Source organism: Mobula birostris, chromosome 13, assembly GCF_030028105.1.
Source record: "Mobula birostris isolate sMobBir1 chromosome 13, sMobBir1.hap1, whole genome shotgun sequence".
In the NCBI taxonomy this organism is placed as follows: Eukaryota; Metazoa; Chordata; class Chondrichthyes; order Myliobatiformes; family Myliobatidae; genus Mobula; species Mobula birostris.
The window spans coordinates 25030563-25050857 of record NC_092382.1 but is presented as its reverse complement, the minus strand read 5'-3'; the positions used below and the strand labels follow the sequence as shown (position 1 = coordinate 25050857).

The 20295-nt window shown below is 47.7% G+C and overlaps 2 protein-coding genes across 19 annotated transcripts in view; one reads left to right on the top strand and one right to left on the bottom strand.

Moving 5' to 3' along the window:
• Window positions 1-205: 205 nt before the first annotated feature.
• Window positions 206-20295, bottom strand: part of LOC140208593 (uncharacterized) — a 290808-nt gene continuing 270718 nt past the window's right edge. The window contains exons 1-4 of one of the 9 annotated variants that reach the window (XM_072277375.1): window positions 13316-13335; window positions 11424-11707; window positions 10387-10541; window positions 206-2888 (exon numbers count right to left, since the gene is read on the bottom strand). In XM_072277375.1, coding sequence (XP_072133476.1) covers window positions 858-2486 — 1629 coding nt within the window. In that variant the 5' untranslated portion in view covers window positions 2487-2888; window positions 10387-10541; window positions 11424-11707; window positions 13316-13335 and the 3' untranslated portion in view covers window positions 206-857. The other 8 variants (XM_072277374.1, XM_072277378.1, XM_072277376.1 and 5 more) reach the window with 8 other exon arrangements.
• LOC140208581 (NACHT, LRR and PYD domains-containing protein 3-like) overlaps window positions 16870-20295 on the top strand; it is an 87105-nt gene continuing 83679 nt past the window's right edge. For 9 of the 10 annotated variants that reach the window (XM_072277347.1, XM_072277346.1, XM_072277344.1 and 6 more), the window contains exon 1: window positions 16874-17342. The gene's annotated coding sequence lies outside the window, so the exon portion shown is untranslated. Of the gene's footprint in view, window positions 17343-20295 lie in introns of all 10 variants that reach the window. The other variant, XM_072277349.1, reaches the window with a different exon arrangement.

The window sequence follows — 20295 nt, the reverse complement described above, 5'->3', positions numbered from 1 at the left end:
GAAGTCGAGAAGTAATCTATATGCCCCCGAATCTGTTCATATCCAGGACGCAGGCCCCAATTTTTTTACGAACCGTAATGCTTTAGAAATGAACCAGCAGCAATATACTACACCTGGAGTCTGGTTTTGATGTTAAAACCACTATCTTTATTAGTATCTGCTTATAATATAGTAACTTAAGCAAGATAAACAATAGTTAACAGAGGTATGTGTATATATGTGTGTAAATATAACTCCCAGCCTACTGAGCTCAGGGGAAACAAGGCTTGGAGTCTTGAGACGGTAAAGTATGAAAGTTCAGTTCAACCACAGAATAGGTGATGAGAGAGAGATATTTGTAATCCAGGGTAAATGTCGAGAGAAGGCAATTATGTCGAATTCCACAGTATCCATGGTGGTAAAACGAGAGAACAGTCACTGTAGAATTTATCCATCATTGTTCCAAATCCACATACGAATTATCACCAAAAGTAACTTGTCACAAGGGGTATCGTCTTCAAGTGAATTACCACACCACACCCAGGCAAGGGTTAACACATAAGTGGTCTTCACAGGATACCCCAAATCAGATCCACTCCAATGGATCAAACGAGGTGACAACCACACATTCGATGTCCCACCCTTGTGGGCATAGGAAAGTTCTAAACAGTGACCCATGGCCACTAGTTCCCTTGTTTCGATCCTTGCATTTTTCCTCCTTCATCTCCACCTGACTCTGAGTGACTGTGTCCTCGGTTAAAACTAAACAAGCTGTGAGCAATGTAAACGAGATGCAAGTCAGACTGATTCGCCTTAATCTCTCTCCCTCTTAGAATGACAGCCCACAGCAAATGAAACCTAGGGATTCATAACAACGGTCACTCCCCATTGTGAACTGACTGGTGTGCCAGTAGTTGGGATGACTGAGTGAATCCCTTCCCACATTCTTTGCAGGTGAATAGCTTCTCCCCCGTGTGAACTCGCTGATGACTCTGTAGGGTGAATGATCGAGTGAATCTCTTCCCACATTCTGAGCAGGTAAACGGCTTCTCCCCGGTGTGAACTCGCTGATGTACCAGTAGGGCTGAAGAGTGAGTGAATCTCTTCCCACATTCTGAGCAGGTGAATGGCTTCTCTCCAGTGTGAACTCGCTGATGACTCTGTAGGTTGGATGACTGAGTGAATCCCTTCCCACAGACTGAACAGGTGAACGGCTTCTCCCCAGTGTGAACTCGCTGATGACTCTGTAGATCGGATGACCGAGTGAATCTCTTCCCACAGACTGAGCAGGTGAATGGCTTCTCCCCAGTCTGATCTCGTTGATGACTCTGTAGGTCGGATAACCGAGTGAATCCCTTCCCACAGACTGAGCAGGTGAATGGCTTCTCCCCAGTGTGAACTCGCTGATGACTCTGTAGGTTGGATAACTGAGTAAATCTCTTCTCACATTCTGAGCAGGTGAATGGCTTCTCCCCAGTGTGAACTCGCTGATGACTCTGTAGGTGGGATGACTCAGAGAATCTCTTCCCACATTCTGAGCAGGTGAACGGCTTCTCCCCAGTGTGAACTCGCTGATGACTTTGTAGGTGGGTTGACCGACTGAATCTCTTCGGACAAACTGAGCAGGTGAATGGCTTCTCCCCAGTGTGAACTCGCTGATGTACCAGTAGGCTGGAAGAGTGAGTGAATCTCTTCCCGCAGACTGAGCAGGTGAACGGCTTATCCCCAGTGTGAACTCGCTGATGACTCTGTAGGTTGGATAACTGAACGAATCCCTTCCCACATTCTGAGCAGGTGAACAGCTTCTCTCCGGTGTGAAGTCGCTGATGATTCTGTAGGTGGGATGACTGAGTGAATCCCTTCCCACATTCTGAGCAGGTGAACGGCTTCTCTCCAGTGTGAACTCGCTGATGACTCTGTAAGTGGGATGACCGAGTGAATCTCTTCCCACAGACTGAGCAGGTGAACGGCTTATCCCCAGTGTGAACTCGCTGATGACTCTGTAGGTTGGATGAATGAGTGAATGTCTTCCCACATTCTGAGCAGGTGAATGGCTTCTCCCCAGTGTGAACTAGCTGATGACTCTGTAGGTGGGACGACTGAGTGAATCCCTTCCCACATTCTGAGCAGGTGAACGGCTTCTCCCCAGTGTGAACTCGCTGATGATTCTGTAGGTGGGATAACCGAGTGAATCTCTTCCCACATTCTGAGCAGGTGAACAGCTTCTCCCCAGTGTGAAGTCGCTGATGACTCTGTAGGTGGGACGACTGAGTGAATCTCTTCCCACATTCTGAGCAGGTGAATGGCTTCTCCCCAGTGTGAACTAGCTGATGACTCTGTAGGTGGGACGACTGAGTGAATCCCTTCCCACATTCTGAGCAGGTGAACGGCTTCTCCCCAGTGTGAACTCGCTGATGATTCTGTAGGTGGGATAACCGAGTGAATCTCTTCCCACATTCTGAGCAGCTGAATGGCTTCTCCCCAGTGTGAACTCGCTGGTGAGCCATTAGGTTAGATGACTCACTGAATCCTTTCCCAGAAATTCAGCAGATGACCAACCTCTACCCAGTGTGAACTGACTGGTGTGTCCGCAGGTGGGAAGACCGACTGTATCCTTTCTCACACAAAGAACAGATGAATGGCCTTGTCCAGTGTGAACTTGCTGATGTACCTTCAATTGAGATAACCGAGTGAATCCATTCCCATTGTCTGAGTAGGAGAACGGCCTTTCTCCTGTGTAAGATGACGGGTGTGTCAGTTGGTCAGATGACCGAGAGAATCCCTCCCCACAGTCTGAACAGGAAGGATGGTCGATCCCTTGCTCCACTTCTTAGGTATCTAGACAGAGTCAGCAAAACTGGTGTGCCGTGTTTGAGATTGCTGGAAGCAAATTCCTCCTCGTTTTTAACCTGTAAAAAGATTTACAAAATCCATCAATGGGTGTAGGACAACATTTCAGGTGAGATTACTTGAGTTGCCAAGGTGTGATCTGGTATCATACTGTTACAGTGAGGTTCAACCCAAGTTGGACAGAGAAATCATCTTCTGACTGGTATCTGGAATGGCCATCAATTCCCTGATGCTCTTCCTGTCTCTATAAGAATGGGACATTTCTGCCGTCTCCAATCTGTGACTTGGCTCAGTTTGATTCTCTCCATTGGCGTTATTCCCTGTTCCTGCTGAGCAGCATGGGTGCCTGGCCCCACAGTAACTGAAACACTCTCACGCAAATAGTCTTTCTTGACATGCATTTGGGATTTTCTTTTATGTATTATTAACTTAAAGTGCCACAGTTTTAACACCATATAAAAAATTCCTGCTGAGATGAATGGTTGGTCTGCACAGCTGTTAAAAGGACTTGGAATGAATTTTTGTATTATTTCAGGTTCTTGTCACAGTCATAGAAAATTACAACACAGAAACAGGCCCTTTGGGCCATCTAGTTTGTGCTGAACTATTTAAACTGCCCAGTCCCATACCCCTACCATCCAGGTACGTATATAAACCTCTTAAATGTTGAAATTGAGCTCGCATGCACCACTTGTGCTGGCTGCTCATTCCACACCCGGATGACTGTCTGTGTGAAGAAGTTTCCCCTCATGTTCCCCTTAACGTTTCACCTTTCACCCTTAACCCATGGCCTCCAGTTGTAGTCCCACACCATCTCAGTGGTAAAAGCCAGCTTGCATTTACCCTATCTATAACCCTCATAATTGTCATATACTCCATCAAATCTCCACTCAATCTTCTACGTTCCAAGGAATAAAGTCCTGACCGTTTAATCTTTCCCTATAACCCAAGTCCTTCAGACCTGGCAACATCTTTGTGAATTTTCTCTCAACTCTTTCAACCTCTTTTACATCTTCCTGTAGGTTGCTGACCAAAACTGCACACAATTCTCCAAATTAGGCCTTACCATCGTCTTGTACAATGTCAACAAAACATCCATCTCCTGTACTCAGTACTTTGGTTCATGAAGGCCAATTTGCCAAAATCTTTCTTTCTGTCCCTATCTAACTGTGACACCACTTTCAGTGAATTATAGACCTGTATTCCCAGATCCCTTCCTTCTACAGCACTCCTCAGTGCCTGACCATTCCCTGTGTAAGACCAAAATGCAACACCTCACACTTGTCTCCATTAAATTCCATTTTGCATTTCTTCACCCATTTTTCCATCTGGTCCAGATCGCACTGCAAGCCATGATAGTCTTCCTTGCTGTCCACTACACCCCATTCTTGGTGCCATCGACAAATTTGCTGATCCAGCTAACCGTGTTAACATTCAGATTACTGATATAGGTGACAAACAACAACAGATCCAGCTCTAATCCCTGTGGCACACCACTAGTTACAGGCCTCCGGTCACAGAGGCAACCATCTGCTGCCACACACTGGCTTCTCCCAAAGACAGTGACTCATCCAAATTACTATCTCATCTTGAATGCTGAGTGACTAAACCTCCGTGACCAACCTCCCATATGAGACTTTGTCAAGTGCCTTGTTAAAGTCCATGTAGACAACATCCACTGCCTTGCCTTCATCCACTTTCCTGATAACTTCCTCAAGAGACTCTAGAAGATTGGTTAGACATAACCTACCATGCACAAAGCCATACTGTCTATCCTTAATCAGTCCACATCGATCCAAATACTTGTACATCCGTCTCCAATAACTTTCTCACTACTGACGTCGGGCTCACCAATGTATAATTTCTAGTTTATTTTTAGAGCCTTTCTTGAACAGCGGAACAACATTGGCTGTCCTCCAATCCTCCAGTGCCTCACCAGTCTCTAAGGATCATTTAAATATCTGTGCTTGAGCCCCGACAATTTCTGCACTTGTCTTCTGCAGAGTCCCTGGGAACAACTTGTCAGGCCCTGGGGATTGATCCACGCTAATTTGCCTTAAGACAGCAAACACCTCCACCTCTGTAATCTGTGCAGGGTCCAGGAAGTTGATGCTGCTTTGCCTCATTTCTATAGACCCTGTGATCATCTCCTGAGTAAATACAGATGCAGAAAAGATCTCCCCCATCTGTTTTGTCTCCTCATATGGATTACCATTCTGATCTTCCACAGGATTAATTTTTTCCCTTGCAATCTTTTTCCTCTGAACATATCTGCAGAATCCATGAGAATTCTCCTTCACCTTGTCTGCAGGGGCAATCTCATGCCTTCTTTTATTTCTTTCATAAGTGTTCACTTGAATTTCCTGTACTTCATAAGTACCCCAACTGTTCCTGTCTTCCTGTACCTGGTGTGCACCTCCTTGTTTTTATTGATTTGGGCGAGGAAAGCCAAAGGAGTGATAGAGCTGTATGGTGGGAGGTGGGGTAAGAGGGGTTAGACTAAAGTTGAAGGGGGAATGGGAACCTGTGGAAAGCGGCCAGTGAGTGAGTGTGCCAGTGAAGGAGTGGAGCTTTGAGGCTTTGACTCGAGAGATTCTGGCAGTTTTGGGCAGTTGGGCTGTGCAGTCAAGTCAATCAAGATTTAAATTGATCAGCAGAAAGCCGTTGATTAGACAGTCAAGATTTGAATAGCTCAGACTCAGCAGAAAGCAGCTGATTGGGCAGTTGAGGACAGATGACCAAGTATTTTGAAAAGCTTAACCAGATAAATAGACGGGTAGCTCAAGCAAAGCGGACAGTGAGTGAGTGGGCCAGTGAAGGAGTGGAGCTTTGAGGCTTTGACTCGAGTGGCTTCGACGAGAAGAGGCGGAGGACCAGCTTGCTCGCAGTTAGTCTTTTCAATGTCTCCTGAGATGGTGATGTGCCTCCCATGTGAGATCTGGCAGTCTTGGGGAAACGCCCCTCTCCCGGAGAGTCACATCTGCCAGAAGTGCATATGGCTGAGTGATCTGGAAGACCGTGTAAGGAATCTGGAGCAACAGCTGGATGACGCTCGACACGTAGGAGAGACTGAGGCAGTCATAGATGAGAGCTACATGGAAGTAGTCACACCTAGGCTGTCAGAAGCAGGTCGTTGGGTGACAGTCAGAGGGGGGAAAGCGAAGGTGAGCAGACAGGTAGTGCAGAGCACCCCTGTAGCCATTCCCCTGAATAATAAGTTTACTGTCCTGGATACTGTTATCGGGGACAACCAACCAGGTGTGAGCCACGGTGGCAGGGCCTCTGGCACTGAGTCTGACCCTGTGGTGCAAAGCGTGGGACGGAGAAGAGGAGAGCTGTCGTCATTGGAGACTCTACAGTCAGGGGAGCAGACAGGAGATATTGTGGACGTGAAAAGGAGACCCGCATGGTTTGTTGCCTCCCGGGTGCCAGGGTCCAGGATGTCTCTGACCAGGTGCACGACATCCTGGTATGAGAGGGAAAGCAACCAGAAGTCGTGATACATGTTGGGACCAACGACATAGGCAGGAAGAGGGATGAGGTCCTGAAATGTGAGTTTCGGGAACTAGGCAGAAGGCTGAAGAACAGGACCTCAAGGGTGGCATTCTCAGGATTGCTGCCAGTGCTACGTGACAGTGATGGTAAGAATTGGAGGAGATGGCAGTTGAATGTGTGGCTGAGGAGTAGGTGCAGGGAGCAGGGTTTTAGATTTTCGGCTCATTGGGATCTCTTCTGGGGAAGGTGGGACCTGTACAGCTTGGATGGCTTGCACCTGAACTCGTGGGGGAGCAATATCTTTGCAGGTAGGTTTGCTAGCATGGTTCAGGAGGGTTTAAACTAATTTGCGAGGGGGATGGGACCCGGAGTGATAGAGCAGTGAAAGAAGTGCATGGAGTAAAGCCAGATCTAACATATAGAGAGGCTTTGAGGAAAGAGAAGCAGAATAAATGGTGTAAAGACAGTAAGGTAGAAGGGCTGAAATGTGTGTACCTCAATGCAGGAAGCATCAGGAACAAAGGCGATGAACTGAGAGCTTGGATACATACATGGAATTATGATGTAGTGGCCATTACAGAGAATTGGTTGGCACCAGGGCAGGAATGGATTCTCAATATTCCTGGATTTCAGTGCTTTAAAAGGGATAGAGAGGGTGGAAAAAGGGGAGGAGGGGTGGTATTACTGGTCAGGCATAGTATTACTGCTACAGAAAGGGTGGGTAATGTAGCAGGATCCTCTTTTGAGTCAGTATGGGTGGAAGTCAGGAACAGGAAGGGATCAGTTACTCTACTGGGGGTATTCTATAGGCCCCCTGATAGCAGCAGAGATACAGAGGTGCAGACTGGGAGGCAGATTTTGGAAAGGTGCAAAAATAACAGGGTTGAGATCATGGGTGACTTTAACTTCCCGAATATTGATTGGCACCTGAGTAGTTCCAGGGGTTTAGATGGGGCAGAATTTGTGAAGTGGGTCCAGGACGGATTCCTGTCACAGTTTGTGGATAGGCCGACTAAGGGGAATGCCATACTAGATCTAGTACTAGGTAATGAACCGGGTCAGGTCACAGATCTCTCAATGGGTGAGCATCTGGGGGACAGTGACCACTGCTCCCTGGCCTTTAGCATTATCATGGAAAAGGATAGAATCTGAGAGGGCAGGAAAAATTTAAATTGGGGAACAGCAAATTATGAGGCTATAAGGCTAGAACTTGCAGGTGTGAATTGGGATGATGTTTTTGCAGGGAAATTTACTACGGACATGTGGTCAATGTTTAGAGATCTCTTGCGGGATGTTAGGGATAAATTTGTCCCGGTGAGGAAGATAAAGAATGGTAGGGTGAAGGAACCATGGGTGACAAGTGAGGTGGAACATCTAGTCGGGTGGAAGAAATCAGCATACATGAGGTTTAGATGGGTCTATTGAGGAATATAGGGAAGCAAGAAGGGAGCTTAAGGAGGGGCTGAGAAGAGCAAGAAGGGGGCAGGAGAAGGCCTTGGGTTGTAGGGTAAAGGAAACCCCCAAGGCATTCTTCAACTGTATGAAGGAAAAAAGGATGACAGGAGTGAAGGTAGGACCGATTAGAGATAAAGTTGGGAAGATGTGCCTGGAGGCTGTGGAAGTGAGCGAGGTCCTCAATGAATACTTCTCTTCGGTATTCACCAATGAGAGGGAACGATGATGGTGAGGACAATATGAGTGAGGTTGATGTTCTGGAGCATGTTGATATTAAGGGAGAGGAGGTGTTGGAGTTGTTAAAATACATTAGGATGTGTAAGTCCTGGGGGCCTGATGGAATATTCCCCAGGCTGCTTAACGAGGCGAGGGAAGAGATTGCTAAGCCTCTGGCTAGGATCTTTATGTCCTCGTTGTCCACGGGAATGGTACCGGAGGATTGGAGGGAGGCGAATGTTATCTCCTTGTTCAAAAAAGGTAGTAGGGATAGTCTGGGTAATTATAGACCAGTGAGCCTTACGTCTGTGGTGGGAAAGCTGTTGGAAAATATTCTTAGAGATAGGATCTCTGGGCATTTGGAGAATCATGGTCTGATCAGGGACAGTCAGAATGGCTTTGTGAAGGGCAGATCGTGTCTAACAAGCCTGATAGAGTTCTTTGAGGAGGTGACCAGGCATATAGATGAATGTATTGCAGTGGATGTGATCTATATGTATTTTAGTAAGGCATTTGATAAGGATCCACACGGTAGACTTATTCAGAAAGTTAGAAGGCATGGGATCCAGGGAAGTTTGGCCAGGTGGATTCAGAATTGGCTTGCCTGCAGAAGGCAGAGGGTGGTGGTAGAGGGAGGACATTCAGATTGGAGGATTGTGACTACTGGTGTCCCACAAGGATCTGTTCTGGGACCTCTACTTTTCGTGATTTTTATTAACGACCTGGATGTGGGGGTAGAAGGGTGGGTTGGCAAGTTTGCAGATGACACAAAGTTCGTGGTATTGTAGAGAGTGTAGATGATTGTCAAAGATTGCAGAGAGACATTGATAAGATGCAGAAATGGGCTGTGAAGTCGCAGATGGAGTTCAACTCGGAGGAGTGTGAGGTGGTACACTTTGGAAGGACAAACTCCAAGGCAGAGTACAAAGTAAATGGCAGGATACTTGGTAGTGTGGAGGAGCAGAGGGATCTGGGGGTACATGTCCACAGATCCCTGAAAGTTGCCTCACAGGTGGATAGGGTAGTTAAGAAAGCTTATGGGGTGTTAGCTTTCATAAGTCGAGGGATAGAGTTTAAGAGCCGCGATGTAATGATACAGCTCTATAAAACTCTGGTTAGGCCACACTTGGAGTACTGTGTCCAGTTCTGGTCGCCTCATTACAGTAAGTATGTGGAAGCATTGGAAAGGGTACAGAGGAGATTTACCAGGATGCTGCCTGGTTTAGAGAGTATGAATTATGATCAGAGATTAAGGGAGCTAGGGCTTTACTCTTTGGAGAGAGGGAGGATGAGGGGAGACATGATAGATGTGTACAAGATAATAAGAGGAATAGATAGAGTGGATAGCCAGCACCTCTTCCCCAGGGCACCACTGCTCAATACAAGAGGACATGGCTTTAAGGTAAGGGCTGGGAAGTTCAAGGGGGATATTAGAGGAAGATATTTCACTCAGAGAGTGGTTGGTGCGTGGAATGCACTGCCTAAGTCAGTGGTGGAGGCAGATACACTAGTGAAGTTTAAGAGACTACTAGACAGGTATATGGAGGAATTTAAGGTGGGGGCTTGTATGGGAGGCAGAGTTTGAGGGTCGGCACAACATTGTGGGCCGAAGGGCCTGTACTGTGCTGTACTATTCTATGTTTTATGTTCTAATAACAGAACAGAGAGTGGAGGTGTTGTGGAGATAGTGCTGTTCAGTCCTCAGACAAAGTCAGGAATGTAAAAGTTGAGCATGGTGCAGTGAATATGCTGAGGCCTGTATATTTCAATACAAGGAGCAGTGTAGGAAAGGCGGATGGGTTCAGGGCATAGATCAACACCTGGAATTATGACACTAGGATCTGGCAACGGTGGCCTGGGACAGGCTACTTTATGGCAAAAGTGTGCTTGGTAAATGGGAGGCTTTCAAAGCAAAATTTTGAAAGTACAAAGCGGGTATGTGCTTGTTAGAATAAAAGGTAAAGATAGAAACTGTGGGGATCCTTGGTTTTCAAGAGATATTGAGACCCTGGTGAAGCGCAAAATGGAGTTGCATAACAGGGATAGGCAGGTAGGTTCTTATGGAGTATAAGAAATGCAAGAGAACACGTAAGAAATAAATCAGGATGGCTGGCCTTGCAGAAAAGATGAAGAAGAATTCTAAGGGATTCTAGAGATAGATTAAAAGCAAAAGGATTGCAAGGGACAAAGTTGGCAATGCATGTTTGGAACCAAAGCAGATGGGAATTTTTTTTTTTCACCTCTATTTACTCAGGAGAGACGCGGTTGGTGGCGTAGTGGCATCAGTGACGGACCTTGGGATGAAAGGTCCCGAGTTCGAATCCAGCCGGCTCCCCTGCACGCTTTCCATCCGTGCTGGGTTACGAGCTGGTGATCTCTTTGGAAACTCACCCAGCAGAAGGCAATGGCAAACCACCGCTGTAACTTGCCTCGTACGCAGTTCCTCACTACGTCAGAGAGGCGTAGAGGGAATCGCCCGCTAAGCGGAGAAACTCCAGATGCAATGTACCTTTCCTTTTCCTTTACGCAGGAGATGGACACACAGCCTGTGGAAGTGTGGAAAAGCGGCATTAAAATCGTAGGCCCTGTACAGATTAAAAAAGAGGAGATGTTTGCTGTCCTGAGGCAGATCAGTATGGATAAATCTCCAGGACATGACAGGGTGCTCCCTCGGACCCTACGGTAGGCAAGTGCAGAAATTGTCAGGGCCCCAGCAGAGATAATTATATCATCCTTAGTGACAGGAGAGTAATCAGAGGATTGTAGGATAGCCAAAGTTATTTCACTGTTCAACATAGAACATAGAAATCTACAGCATATTCCAGGCCATTCAGCCCACAATGTTGTGCCAACCATGAAACTTACTCTAGAAACTGCCTGGAATTTCCCTAGCACATGGACCTCTATTTAACTGAGCTCCATGTACCTATCTAAGAGGCTGTTAAAAGACCCTATTGTATCTGCCTCGACCACCACTGCTGGCAGTGCATTCCACACACCCACCACTCTCTGTGTAAAAAAACTTAATCCTGACATCCCCTCAGTATCTATTTCCAAGACCTTGAAACTATGCCCCCTTGTGTTAGCCAGTTCAGCCCTGGGGGAAAAAACCTCTGGCTATCCACACGATCAATACCCCTCATCATCTTATACACCTAAAAAAGGCTCTAAACATAAACAAGGAAATTATACATTGCTTTGAGGATTTGTTAGAAGTATACAAAATTATGAGGGTATAGATAGGGTAAATGCAAGCAGCTTTTTCCACTGAGGTTGGGTGGGATGGACAGAGGACATGGGTAAGAGAGGAAGGTGAAAATTTCACAGGAACATTTGGAAAAGCTGTTCACTGAAATGGTCATGAGAGTGTGGAATGAGATGTCAGCACAAGTGGTCGATTTCACCATTAAGAGAAGTTTGATTGGTACCTGGATGGAAAGGGTGTGGAGGACGATGGTGCTGGTGCAGGTAGTTGCTGTAGACGGCTTAAATATTTTCAGCATTGTCTAGATGGGACAAATGGCCTGTTTCTGCACTGAAGTTCTCCAAACTTCTTTGACAGAGAAGCTGTCCAAACTTGACTGGAAGGGGAAACTGGTAGGAGTGACAATGGAGCAGCAGCGGCTGGAGTTTCTGGCAGCAATTCGGGAGCTGAGTGCACGGCAGATACATCCCAGTGAAGCACTCTAAAGGCAGGAGGACACAACCGTGGCTGAAATGAGAAGCCAAAACCAACATAAAAGCCAAAGAATGGGCAGAAAAGAACAAAAAATATTGGGAAACTTTTAAAAACCAACAGAAGACAGCTAAAAAAAATCTCATGGCATTATGATCACTGGATACAAAGTGTTCCAATACAGTAATTTCTGTCACTCTCTCTGGATCATTTCCTAATAGCTTATTCCACATTTCTATGCTGGAAATTCTACGTACTGATTAAGGGCACATTTGACAAGCTCTACTCCATCTTGTCCTCTTACGGTGTGGGGTCCTAGTCAATATATGGAAATTTAAAATCGCTTACAATCTCAACCCTTGTTTCTTGGCACAGTCTGCGATCTCTCTACAAATTTGTTCCTTTAAATCCCTCACTGTTGGGTGCAAACAACTCCCAGTAACGGCTACAATATCATAATTCCCTGTCCTGGGCTCATCTGGCTTCTGCTACGATGCTTCTTGCATTGTGATATAGACAGCTTAGGAGAGTCACTGCGCCATGCTCAACCTTTTGATTACTGACTTTCTCTGAGGTCTGAACAACATCTGTCTGGTGTCAAGAAAACAACCTCTCCCTCAATCTTGCAAAAAACAAAGGAGCTGGTTGTGGACTACAGAGAAATGGAGACATCAATGGATCTGCTGTTGAAAGGGTGAACAACTTCAAATTCCTTGACATAAACATCACCAAGGATCTCACCTGGTCTGTTCATACTGGCTGTGTGGTGAGAAAGGCACAACAGCGCCTCTTTCAGCTCAGACTGTTGAAGAAGTTTGGTATGGTTCTACAAATCCCAAGAACTTTCTACAGGGGCACAATTGAGCGCATCCTGAGAGTCTGCATCACTGTCTGAGATGGGAACAATACTTCCCTCAGTCGCAGGACTCTGCAGAGAGTGGTGCAGACAGCCCAGCCCAACTGTATATGTGAACTTTCCCCTATCCAGGATATTAACATTATTGTGTAAAAAGGTCCCATTGGATCATTGGGGAGCTGAGTCACCCCAACCACAGAATGTTGCAGCTGCTACCATCTGGGAAACACTACCACAGCATAAAAGCCAGGACCAGCAGGCTCCAGGACAGCTTCTTTCGCCAGGCCATCAGACTGATTCATTCATGCTGGTACAATTGTATTTCTATGTTACACTGAATGCCCTGTTGTACATATTAATTATTATAAGTTACTATAAATTGCACATTTAGATGAAGACGTTATGCAAAGATTTCTACTCCTCATGTATATGAAGGATGAAAGTAATAAAGTCAATTCAATTCAATTCACCCTCTTCACTATCTGTTCTATCATTCTGGCTCCAATACTCCCTGTAACTTCAGTTTAACCACCCACCCCACAGGTATGCACTAGCAAGCCTTACCATTAGGATATTCATTCCCTTTTAGTTCTGTTCCCCAACTAACAAATCCCCTATCATCCCTTTGACTTTGGTCAGTCAGGTAATCCCCACCAAGAGTTTCTAAAGTGGTCTACCTGTTGTTGTGGGGGATGGCAACAAGAGTCTCCTGCAATGGCTGTTTACCCTCATTCCCCTTCCTGACTCTCACCCAGTTTCCTGTGTCCTGCACGTTGGGTGTAACTCACCTCTCTTCATGTCATATCAATCACCCCCTCCGACTCCTGGATGATCCGGAATTCATCCATTTCAAGTTCCAACTCCGTAAAGTGCAGGGTTACAAGCTGCAGCTGGATGCACATCTTGTAGGTGAGGGCATCGGGGACACTGGAGGTCTCCCCTCTAATTTGTAATGACTAGTGTGCGGAAAAATCTTGTGCTGTGCAATTTTTTGCCTGGTGACAATGTGTGGGCACTAAATTTTATATTTTGAGCTATTCATTTTAACAGCTAGCAAATCACTGTTAATAAAAACTTTGATGTCCTCTAGGTTTGATCAAGTTCATCTGCACTCTCACATAACCTATGTAGCGGGCCTGTAGTGGGTAATGAAGGATTTTCTCACCACAGCTTTTGCACACTGTCCATATCTGGTTTGCTTGCTAAATGATGCTATAAAAAGGCAGATTTCTAAATATCACTCCATTTCTTCCCACTTGCAAATTCTCCAGCAACTTTTGCATCACCACAATACACACAGGTAACACCAGTTTCTGTATTGTACATAAATATTTCCCCTGAACCCTCCCCCGGGTGACTGACGGTGGTGAACTCAGTGATGGCAATGCCAATGAACATGAAGGGAAGGGCAGTAGTCTGTCTCATTGGAGTCTGGCACATTTGTGATGTGAAAGCTACTTGTTGCCCTGGACAAAGGTGTTTGATATCATTATGTACCCAGAGAGAGTGGGACAAAACATGTTCTCACGGGTAGAAAGTCCAGAACAAGAGGGGGTAGAACCAGCAACAGACACAAAATGCTGGGGGAACTCAGCAGGCCAGGCAGCATCTATGGAAAAGAGTACTAATGCTGAGTTCCTCCAGCAATTTGTGTGTGTTGCTCGGATTTCCAGCATCTGCAGATTTTCTCTGGTTTGTGACTGGAGGCAGAACAAAGGTGATTTTCACAACAGCTGATGTAAAAGATTTTGTTCCCTTTCTCCGAGTTCCCGATCCTTGCATTTAGACAGCTGGAGCTCAGCTCTGTCTGAGAGACCCATCGGTTCCCATTCCCTCATCAGCCGGAAGCTCCCCGGGGCCCGTGTACGGATGGTGGGGCTGAGAGAGAGGGAAGAGAGCAGGACTGTCCCGGGATTGCGGGTCACGGAGTCCGGAGTCACAGCAACTACCCGAAGTCGGTGTTGAAAACGCCGCCCGGTGAGACCCCCAACCCGGAGATCCCTTCTCACCTCAACCGATCATCCGGGGCCTTTTGTGCCCCGCGCGCTGGTGAGCTCGAGCTTGGTCGGTTTAACGGCTGGGCTACTGATCACGTGACCATCCCCTCCCCCACCGCTGTCAACAGTGGAGTCACGCGCTGCGCTATTCCCATTGGTACGAAGCAGTGTCAATCACTGCTTCCAGCCAATAGCAGAGGCGGACCAGCCGAGAGGGCGTTACCCCCGCTGACACCGTCTCCCGAACTTTCCGTCACGGCGGGACAACCGTCAAAGTAAATGTCCGCTTTCTGATTTATTTCCATTTCCCTCCGAGGGAAGTTGGGGCGTTTGTGAAGCGTCTCCTGCGGCCGGAGTCTGATGTGTCGCTGAGAGGTAGGAGGAGACCGCTCGGCCCGTCGGTTTGATGCCGGTTCCCCGGGGAGGGAGAGGATGAAGACGGTGAGAGAGGGGGCGGACAGGATGTTTGTCCCGGTGGGGACAGGAGGGGCTCATCTGTGGAAATGTCTGAGCCCACGGTGGTGGCGATTCACCACATTGGGGGGCAAACACCGGCAGACTGTTGCCCTGAGAGCGGGGCCAATGGTCCGGGCAAAGTGACAATTATTTGTGTTTTGTTGAGACTGTACCGGGAATATGGTGTAAAATCCCGCTCCCCACACTAACACGGGTCACACAGACCAAAGAACAAACTGCCGGAGGAACTCAGTGGGTCGGGCAGCATCTGTGGAGGGAAATGGACCGTCAACATTTCGGGCCGAGACCCTCCCTCTGGACTGAGAGTGGACGGGAAATAGTCCGAGAAAAGAGGTGAGGGGTGGGGATGGGGCAAGAGCTGGGGAGTGAGAGGTGGGTCCAGGTGAGGGGGAGGTGGGAAGGTGGAAATAGTGACGGGGGTGGGAGGTGAGTGGTTGGGGCAACACGGGGCTGCAGAAGATGGAAATTAATTCCATAGAGGATTAACAAAGAGGTTAGAGAGTATTTGTTATAGAGAGTGCAATGAAGATTCACCAGACTGATCCCTGGAGTGGTGGGGTCACCATATGAAGAAAGATCAAATGTGATAACCCTTTCAATCGAGGACTGAGGGGTGAACACATTGAAATGCACAACATCATTACCGGCTGAACCAGGGATCCCAGTCTCTGAAAAAGGGGGTGGACTGTTCGGGACTGAGATGAGGGGAAATGTCTCCATTCCGAGGGTGGTGAATGTCTGTAAATCCCCACCACAGAGGCCAGTGAAGACTCAGTGATCATCCTCACATAAAACAGAGGCCGGCAGATGTGTGGAGACTAAAGGGATCGAGGAAATGAGGATCGGGCAGAGACATGTGGCTGAGATGGGAGAGCAGCCGTCATCTTGTTGATGGTTAGAGGGCTGAATGGCCACCTCCTGCTGTTTCTCTTTCTATTCAAATATTTTTATTGTTACTATCCAAAATTAATAAGAGTACATCGAAGTAACCAATTGTTTCAATTCACCTGCTGTTTCTCACTTGATGTTTCAGTGTTCCTGTCCAGTGAGGCTGGAGTAAAGCGAATAGAAAGTGTTTTCAACATAGAACTGATGTAAATGAAACCTGCACAATTCCTGTGTGGGTCTGATTGTGTGTCTGAGCGGGATGGGAATTGAACTCAAACTCTGAGAACTCTGTGACCCGGGGGGAGGGGGGGTGGAGAGGAAGGGACAGGGAAGATATGGAGGGAAAAGTTAAAAATGTTGCTGAAATAATACGGGAAATAATGAAATAAAGTGGGAAACGCGTCGGGCAGCGTGTGAGGGGCGAGGAGACGTCACCGGGTCACGTGGGAGACCCTCCACTCGTCACGTGATCCCGTTTTGCCGCAGAGATGCGGCATCTGCAAACACCAGGAATTCTGCAGATGCTGGAAATTCAAGCAACACACATTAAAGTTGCTGCTGGACACAGCAGGCCAGGCAGCAACTCTAGGAAGAGGTACAGTCGACGTTTCGGGCCAAGACCCTTCGTCAGGACCAAATGAAAGAAGAGCTAGTAAGAGATTTGAAAGTGGGAAGTGGAGGGGGAGATCCAAAATGATAGGAGAAGACAGGAGGGGGAGGGATGGAGCCAAGAGGTGGAAAGTTGTTGGCAAAACGGATATGAAAGGATCGTGGGACAGGAGACCTAAGGAGAAGGAAAAGGGGGAGGGGAACTCAGAGGATGGGTAAGGGGTATAGTCAGAGGGACAGAGAGAAAAGGAATGTGTGTCTATAAATAAATAAATACCAGATGGGGTACGAGGGGCTGGCTGGGCATTAGCGGTAGTTAGAGAAGTCGATGTTGATGCCATCAGGTTGGAGGCTACGCAGACGGAATATAAGGTGTTGTTCCTCCAACCTGAGTGTGGCTTCATCTTTACAGCAGAGGAGGCCGTGGATAGACATGTCAGAATGGGAATGGGATGTGGAATTAAAATGTGCGGCCACTGGGAGATCCTGCTTTCTCTGGCGGACAGAGCGTAGGTGTTCAGCGAGTCGATCTCCCGGTCTGCGTCGGGTCTCGCCAGTATACAGAAGGTGCTGTGGGAGGAAGTGCAAGGGCATGTGTAGCACTTGTTCCGCTTACAAGGATAAGTACCGGGAGGGATCTCCCAGCCCGCCCGCGCAGCATCCCTGGTTTGGTTCCGAGGCCCCGCCCACCGCGCTGATGACGCGCAGACGACATCGCGCATGCTCAGTACGGGCAGGGCGGTGTTGTTTTCCGTCCTTTGTTGAAGTGAGTCGGCGGTGGGATCGGGATCGGGATCCGGGAACGGATTATTCTCTGCGGGGCAACACCGACAATTTCCATTCGGTGAGTATTGAAGTCGGCCCCGAGCGGGGAGTTCTGATGTTGGGCAGTGAGTCCCTTTAACTTTCTCGAATTCAAACAAGAGAAAATCTGGAGTTGCTGGAAATCCGAGCAACTTCCGCAAAGTGCTGGAGGAACTCAGCAGGCCCGGCAGCACCCAGGAAAAGAGTACAGTCGCGTTACCGGCCGAAACCCTTCGGCAGGACAGGAGAATGAAAGGTGGGGGTGGGAAAGGGAGAGAGAAACACAAGGTGATCGGTGAAACCTGAAGGGGGAGGGGATGAACTTTCCCGAACTGGCAGCCTCGCCTCGCTTCCTTGACAGAATCTGCCGGGGTCGGTCCGGGTCGTGAGACCTTCACACCGAACCGTCTGAGATGAGCCGCCGCTCAGCCCCTGTTGTTCTGGCCCTGTTAGCAGGATGACATAAAACATATTTCTATAATGTTACTGACCAAGAATCGTATAATTTGTTTTCCGTGTGTTATCTGAATGCACTTGCCTATGATGCTTCTACAAATCAGTGTTTTTCTCTACCTGTAACTTCCCGTACTTGCGCACTTGTCAATAAATTCAACAGGACCTGAGAAATCTCAGTGAGATTTGATTAGTGACGATCATCTTGGCAGCTCGGTTGGCCAAATGTAAAGATACAGGACACTGTTAAATGTAAGACGCTGAACAGTGTTGATGATCAGAGGGTTCTTAAAATTCATCGCTCCCTGAAAATGACTGCACAGATTGATCGGGTGCTTAAGAAGCCAAATGGCATGGTTGTCTTTATTAGTCGAGACATTGAGTTCAAAAGTCTGGAAGTTGTGTTGTAGCTTTATAAAACCCTGAGGGTGGCCTCATCTTGGCACAGGAGGAGGCGATGGGTTGACACGTCGAAACGGGTAAAAAAGGAGGGCATCTCCCTCGTCCTGGAATGAAAAGCCTCATCCTGAGAGCAGATGCGGCGGAGACGGAGGAATTGTGAGAAGGGGATGGCATTTTTTTCAAGAGACAGGGTGAGAAGAGAAATGGTCCAGGTAGCTGTGAGAGTCTGGTGGCTTATAGTAGACATCAGTAGATAAGCTGTCTCCAGAGATAGAAACAGAAAGATCAAGAAAGGGGAGGGTAGTGTCGGAAATGGACCAGGTAAACTTGAGGGCAGGGTGAAAGTTGGAGGCAAACTTAATGAAGTCAACAAGCTCAGCATGCGTGCAGGAAGCAGCGCCAATGCAGTCGTTGATGTAGCGAAGGAAAAGTTGGGGACAGATACCAGTATAGGTTTGGAACATGGATTGTTCCACAAGGCCAACAAAAAGGCAGGCATAGCTGGGACCCATACGGGTGCCCATGGCTACACCTTTAGTTTGGAGGAAGTGGAAGGAGCCAAAGGAGAAATTATTAAGAGTAAGGACTAATTCTGCTAGACGAAGCAGAGTGGCGGTAGAGGGGAACTGGTTAGGTCTGGAATACAAACAGAAGCGGAGAGCTTTGAGACCTTCCTGGTGGGGGATGGAGGTATACAGGGACTGGACATCCATGGTGAAAATAAAGCGGTGGGGGCCAGTAAACATAAAATTATCAAACAATTTCAGAGTGTGAGAAGTGTCACGAACATAGGTAGGAAGGGATTGAACAAGAGGGGATAAAATAATGTCGAGGTATGCAGAAATGAGTTCGGTGGGGCAGGAGCAAGCTGAGACAATTGGTCTACCTGGACAGGCAGGTTTGTGGATCTTGGGTAGGAGGTAGAAATGGGAAGTGCAGGGTGTGGGAACCATCACCAACTTTATCTGCTCAGGAGATCTCCCATCCACTGCTATCAACCTTATAGTTTCCACACCCCCCACTTCCTGTTTCTACCTCCTACCCAAGATCCACAAACCTGCCTGTTCTTTTTTAAAGAAAGGGGCTTCCCACCTCCACCATCAACTCTGCTTTCAAATGCATCTCTCCCATTTCACGCACATCTGCTCTCACCCCATCCTCCCACCACACCTCTAGGAATAGGGTTCCCCTTGTCCTCACCTACCACCCCACCAGCCTCCGGGTCTAACATTTAATTCTCCGTAACTTCCGCCATCTCCAATGGGATCCCACCACTAAGCACATCTTTCCCTAACCACCCCCCCCCCAGCTTTCAACAGGGATTGCTCCCTATGCGACTTCCTTGTCCATTCGTCCCCCATCCCTCCCCACCGATCTCCCTCCCGGCACTTATCCTTGTAAGCGGAACAAGTGCTACACGTGCCCTTACACTTCCTCCCTCACTACCATTCAGGGCCCCAGACAGTCCGTCCAGGTGAGGCGACACTTCACCTGTGAGTTGGCTGCGGTAATATACTGCATCCGGTGCCCCGATGTGGCCTTCTATATATTGGTGAGACCCGATGCCGACTGGGAGACCTTTTCGCTGAACACCTACACTCTGTCCGCCAGAGAAAGCAGAATCTCCCAGTGGCCACACATTTTAATTCCATGTCCCATTCTCACTCTGATATGTCTATCCACAGCCTCCTCTACTGTCAAGATGAAGCCACTCTCAGGTTGGAGGAACAACACCTCATATTCCGTCTGGGTAGCCTCCAACCTGATGGCATGAACATTGACTTCTCTAACTTCCGTTAACGCCCTACATCCCCTTCATACCCGATCCGTTATTTATTTACTTTCCAGCTCTTAGCTCCATCCCTCTCCCTCCTGTCTTCTCCTATCATTTCCGATATCCCCCTCCCCCTCCCACTTTCAGATCTCTTACTATCTCTTCTTTCAGTTAGTCCTGATGAAGGGTCTCAGCCCAAAGCGTTCACTGTACCTCTTCCTATAAATGCTGCCTGGCCTGCTGCATTCATCAGCAAATTTTGTGTGTGTTGCTGGCCACTTATTCATTTATTTTCCAGCTATCTGCACTCCTGAAAGATGTATACACTTAACTCTCCCTGCGGAAGATCCCAATCAGCAACCCA